The sequence below is a fragment of the Ailuropoda melanoleuca genome, chromosome 6 (assembly GCF_002007445.2).
Source record: "Ailuropoda melanoleuca isolate Jingjing chromosome 6, ASM200744v2, whole genome shotgun sequence".
Taxonomy (NCBI): domain Eukaryota; kingdom Metazoa; phylum Chordata; class Mammalia; order Carnivora; family Ursidae; genus Ailuropoda; species Ailuropoda melanoleuca.
In genome coordinates, this window is record NC_048223.1 from 53,185,229 (window position 1) to 53,191,228 (window position 6,000).

Consider the following 6,000-nt stretch of genomic DNA (forward strand, 5'->3'; position numbering starts at 1 on the left):
AGTCCAGGACCGGATGGATTCGCAGGGGAATTCTACCGGATATTTAACAGAGTTAATACTTATTCTCCTCAAACTATTCCAAAAAATATAAGAGGAAGCAGTGCTTCCAAATATATTCTATGAGGCTAGCATTATCCTAACACCAGAAAAAGACACCACACACACAAAAAAAGAACACTACAGGCTAATATCCCGATGAACATAGAAGCAAAAATCCTCAACAAAATATTAGCAAACTGTGTACAATAATACATTAAAAAGATCATTCACCATGACCCACGGAAGTTATTCCAGAGATGCAAGTTTGGCTCAATACTCACAAATCAATTAACACCATACATGTATCAACAAAATGAAGGATAGAAATCATCTAACCATCTCAACAAATGCAGAAAAAGCATTTGACAAGATTCAACATCCATTCATGATAAAAACTCTCAACAAAGTGGGTTTAGAAAGAATAAACCTTAACATAGTAAAGGCCATATATGAAAAACCCACAGTTTACATCATACTTAATGGTGAAAAACTAAGAGCTTTCCCTCTAAGGTCAGGAACAAGACAAGGATGTCCACTCACACCACTTTTACTCAACATAATACTGGAAGTCCCAGACACAGCAATCGGACAAGTAAAAGAAATAAGAGGCATCCATGTTGGTAAGAAGAAGTTAAACTGTCACTATTTGCAGATGACATGATACTATACATAGAAAATCCTAAAGATTCCACCAAAAAACTACTAGACTACACTAAAAAAAAAGTTTTGGGGGCCCCTGGGGGGCTCAGTTGGCTGAGTGGTCAACTCTTGACTTTGGCTCAGGTCATGATCTCAGGGTCATGAGATCGAGCCCTGTGTTGGGTTCCACACTGGGCGCGAAGCCTGCTTGGGATTCTCTCTCTCCTTCTCTCTGTGACCCTCTCACCCAGAGTTCAATCTCTCTCTCTCTCTCTAGAAAAAAAAAGTTTTTAATTTTGAGAAAAAAAGTCAATTGAATATCATGTCATGTTTACAAAATGCCTTCAAAGTAACACCTTAATTAGCATGTGATTCAATACTAGGGATTCGATCCTAGGATGGTCAAGGTGACACACAGCACCATTACATTTATATTTTGTGTTTCCTCATTCGAGGTTCTTCATTAAATTTTTCTTTTCATTTTCAAATAGAAAAACAGTTTATTTAAAAAATATTTTTCTTGTGTCTTTACCTGTATGATTTTATTGTATTAAATGGTTTTCTTGTTTTCAAAAAGATAAATAAAATGAAATGTTCACTTGCAAAAAAAGAAAAGCTGTTTCCTGGGCCTTGCCCTAGATTTACGGTCAGATTCCTGGGAGTGCTTTCACATTCTCTCCAACTGTAAGTTTCAGAGTCCTGTTTTTAAACAACATGCTTTGACTGAGTCATCACAGAGTTCCACCCTAAGTTTTCTTTTCCTTCTCTTGAACGGAATCAGTTTCACTTTCCATTTCCCTTGCCCTTTACTGAGGCAATCGCTTAGAAACAGGATAAAACATCAGCTGATGTGCCCCCCCTCCCACTGCCCTCACACCCCTTATATAGCTCCTTCAGTGCAGACTTGAGGCAGACTCAGAAAATTTCGGAAGAACGAATCAGCTTGGAGCCCTGCTCTTCAGAATGGAAGAGGAGCAGTTTGCAGACATGAGGTCAGTGACATAGGAATGCGTCAGTACCCTTGATCTTGGATGAGGACTGTAAACTGAGCCTGGGTGCAGGCAGGGTCCTGTGTGGTCTGGCTGCTCACGGATGAAGCGTGCCTTTCTCAGTGTGGGCACTTTCTCTTTCTGTGTTTTTTTCCGGTGGACACACTCAGGCTCCCGGAGCTTCTAGAACTGCTCCCCTCGCTGGGAGCCCGGAAGACAGAAAGGCTTGGCAGGAGGGTTCGACACAGTCAAGCACAGTCTGCAGATTCAAAATGAGACCTCGGGGAAGTTACTTGTTAGGGGTTTTTGGTGATTGTTTTCTTTGAAAGGGCTAAGAGGTTTTCTTCTTGCTGTTTTACAAGGAAGCATTTCTTTTCAGCAGATATTAGTAAAGATGGAATTGGTAGAGCAAACTCCACTCCTGCTGCGAGGACTTTTGCCCTGAAACGTTTGATCAGTCCAAGGTGGCAAGTGGAAGAACCAATTCTTACAGATGGCCATTTTCTGAGAAATCTTATATAAAAACAAAACAAGAAGCTTAGGGTTTGTTTATATTTCTGTAATGAGAGCTGGGGAGCAGGAAGCTATCTCCCTTCAAAACATAGTGACCTAATCTCTTTTTTATTGCTGATGTCATCTCTAGTGATGGAAAGCAGGTAAGTGGTTCCCTGGATGGTGGGGGCGGGTGGTGCTGGCCAGGAGGGCACACTGGGGAATCGTTGGGGATGAGGTCAAGTCTATTAGGAGATAGTGGTGGTGGTTGCTTGGGTATATATATTGGTCAAAATTCAACAAACTGAACACCTAAAATCTTATTGTCTGTAAACTTTAATCTCAGCAAACTTGGTTCTTTAAAATGCATATAGACATGCTGGAGTTCTACCATCAGATAGAGCTGAGAGAAGAAGCTGTTCCCATCAAACACCCATGGGGAGGGATGATCCAAGTGACCACTCAGGGAGTGAGGAAAGAAGGCCCCATCCCGTCCCCGCAAATGCTCTGCAGGCTGGTATTTGGGGATGCGCTAGGTAAGAGGGAGTCACCGCCAAAAGACTGGGGTTATGCTTTTTTTTTATTTTAATTTTTTTATTATATTATGTTAGTCACCATACAGTACAACTCTGGTTTGATGAAAAGCTCGATGATTCATTAGTTGCGTATAACACCCAGTGCACCATGCAATACGTGCCCTCCTTACTACCCATCACCAGCCTATCCCATTCCCCCACCTCCCTCCCCTCTGAAGCCCTCAGTTTGTTTCTCATAGTCCACAGTCTCTCATGCTTCATTCCCCCTTCTGATTACCCCCCTTTCTTTATCCCTTTCTTCCCCTACCGATCATCCTAGCTCTTATGTTCCACAGATGAGAGAAATCATATGATAATTGTCTTTCTCTCCTTGACTTATTTCACTTAGCATTATCTCCTCCAGTGCCGCCCATGTTGCAGCAAATGTTGAGAAATCGTTCTTTTTGATAGTTGAGTAATAGTCCATTGTATATATGGACCACAGCTTCTTAATCCAGTCATCTGTTGAAAGGCATCTCGGCTCCTTCCACGATTTAGCTATTGTGGACAATGCTGCTATGAACATTGGGGTGCATATGGCCCTTCTCTACACTACATCTGTATTTTTGGGGTAGATACCCAGTAGTGCAATGAATGGATCATAGGGTAGCTCAATTTTTAACTTTTTAAAGGACCTCCACATTGTTTTCCAGAGTGGCTGTACCAACTTGCATTCCCACCAACAATGTAGGAGGGAACCCCTTTCTCCACATCGTCTTCAACAATTGTTGTTTCTTGCCTTGTCTATCTTTGCCATTCTAACTGGCGTAAGGTGGTATCTCAGTGTGGTTTTGATTTGAATTTCCCTGATGGCTAATGATTTTGAACATTTTTTCATGTGTCTGTTAGCCATTTGTATGTCTTCATTGGAAAAGTGTCTGTTCATATCTTCTGCCCATTTTATGATTTGTTTATTTGTTTCTCGTGTATTGAGTTTGAGAAGTTCTTTGTAGATCTTGGATACCAGTCCTTTATCTGTGGTGTCCTTTGCAAATATATTCTCCCATTCCGTGGGCTGTCTCTTAGTTTTTTTGACTGTTTCCTTGGCTGTGCAGAAGCTCTTTATCCTGATAAAGTCCCATAAGTTCATTTTATCTTTTATTTCTCTTGCCTTTGGCGATGTGTCGTGAAAAAGGTTGCTCTGGCCGATGTCATAGAAGTTGTTGCCTATGTTCTCCTCTAGAATTTTGATGGATTCCTGTCTCACATTGAGGTCTTTCATCCATTTGGAGTTTATTTTTGTGTATGGTGTGAGAGAGTGGTCAAGTTTCATTCTTTTGCATGTAGTTGTCCAATTTTCCCAGCATCATTTATTGAAGAGACTTTTTTCCACCGCCCGGATGTTTNGTGGGCTGTCTCTTAGTTTTTTTGACTGTTTCCTTGGCTGTGCAGAAGCTCTTTATCCTGATAAAGTCCCATAAGTTCATTTTATCTTTTATTTCTCTTGCCTTTGGCGATGTGTCGTGAAAAAGGTTGCTCTGGCCGATGTCATAGAAGTTGTTGCCTATGTTCTCCTCTAGAATTTTGATGGATTCCTGTCTCACATTGAGGTCTTTCATCCATTTGGAGTTTATTTTTGTGTATGGTGTGAGAGAGTGGTCAAGTTTCATTCTTTTGCATGTAGCTGTCCAATTTTCCCAGCACCATTTATTGAAGAGACTGTCTTTTTTCCACCGGATGTTTTTTCCTGCTTTATCAAAGATTAGTTGCCCAAAGAGCCGAGGGTCCATTTCTGGGTTCTCTATTCTGTTCCATTGGTCGATGTGTCTGTTTTTGTGCCAGTACCATGCTGTCTTTGTGATCACAGCTTTGTAGTACAGCTCGAAATCTGGCATTGTGATGCCCCCAGCTTTGTTTTTCCTTTTCAACAGTTCCTTGGCAATTCAGAGCCTTTTCTGATTCCATACAAATTTAAGGACTGTTTGTTCCAGTTCTTTGAAAAATATCTTCGGTATTTTGATCGGGATAGCATTGAAAGAATAGATTGCTCTGGGTAGCATGGACATTTTAACTATGTTAATTCTTCCGAACCATGAGCATGGAATATTTTTCCATCTTTTTCTATCTTCTTCAATGTCTTCAAGAGTGATTTATAGTTTCTAGAATATAGATCCTTTACGCCTCTGGTTAAGTTAATTCCAAGGTAACTTACGGTTAATGGTGCTATTGTAAATGGAATGGATTCCCTAATTTCTCTTTCTTCAGTCTCGTTATTCGTGTATAGAAATGCAACTGACTTCTGAGCATTGGTTTTTTATCCCGCCACATTACTGAATTGCTCTGTAACTTCTAATAGTTTGGGAGTGGATTCCTTTGGGTTTTCCATATAGAGTATCATGTCATCTGCAAAGAGAGACATTTTGACTTCTTCTTTGCCGATTTGGATACCTTTTATCCCTTTTTGTTGTCTGATTGCTGTTGCAGGGACTACTAGTACTATGTTGAATAAAAATAGCGAGAGTGGGCATCCGTGTCGTGTTCCTGTTTTTAAGGGAAAGGCTTCCAGCTTTTCCCCATTNCTGTAGGCTTTTCATAGATGGTTTTTATGAGATTGAGGAATGTATCCTCTATCCCTACACTCTGAAGAGTTTTAATCAGGAAAGGATGCTGTATTTTGTCAAATGCTTTTTCTGCATCTATTGAGAGAATCATATGATTCTTGAATTTTTCGTTCTGGATAAAATCTAAGACACTGATAGATTTGCGAGTGTTGAACCATGCTTGCANAACCACCCTTGCATCACAGGGATGAATCCCACTTGGTCATGATGGATAATCCTTTTAATGTACTGTTGGATTCTATTAGCCAGGATCTTGAGGATTTTGGTGTCCATATTCATTAGGGAAATTGGTCTGTAATTCTCCTTTTTGATGGGGTCTTTGCCTGGTTTGGGGATCAAGGTAATATTGACCTCATAGAATGGGTTTGGTAGCTTTCCTTCTGTTTCTATTTTTTGAAATAGCTTTAGGAGAACAGGTATTATTTCTTCTTTGAATGTTTGATAGAATTCCCCAGAAAAACTGTCCGGGCCTGGAGTTTTGTTTATTGGAAGGTTGTTTACCACTGACTCAATTTCTTCATAGTTAATTGGCCTATTTAAGAAATCTATTTCTTCCTGTTTCAGTCTTGGTAGTTTATAGGTTTCCAGGAAGGCCTCCATCTCTTCCAGATTGTTTAGTTTTTTGGCATATAGCTGTTGATAAAAGTTTCTAATAATCCTTGCAATTTCAATGGTGCTGGTCGTGACCTCTCCCTTTTCAGTCAT

General features: G+C 40.3%; 2 protein-coding genes across 3 annotated transcripts in view; both read left to right on the plus strand.

Annotated features, from left to right (window-relative positions):
* Positions 1-1,539: 1,539 nt before the first annotated feature.
* LOC109488883 (interferon-induced protein with tetratricopeptide repeats 1B) overlaps positions 1,540-6,000 on the plus strand; it is a 33,229-nt gene continuing 28,768 nt past the window's right edge. The window contains exon 1 of one of the 2 annotated variants that reach the window (XM_019794275.2): positions 1,540-1,670. In XM_019794275.2, the coding sequence (XP_019649834.2) occupies positions 1,642-1,670 (29 nt within the window). In that variant the 5' untranslated portion in view covers positions 1,540-1,641. Of the gene's footprint in view, positions 1,671-2,310; positions 2,324-6,000 lie in introns of those variants that run through there. The other variant, XM_034662411.1, reaches the window with a different exon arrangement.
* IFIT3 (interferon induced protein with tetratricopeptide repeats 3) overlaps positions 1,570-6,000 on the plus strand; it is an 18,886-nt gene continuing 14,455 nt past the window's right edge. The window contains 2 exon segments of the mRNA XM_034662409.1: positions 1,570-1,670; positions 2,534-2,695. Coding sequence (XP_034518300.1) covers positions 1,642-1,670; positions 2,534-2,695 — 191 coding nt within the window. The 5' untranslated portion in view covers positions 1,570-1,641.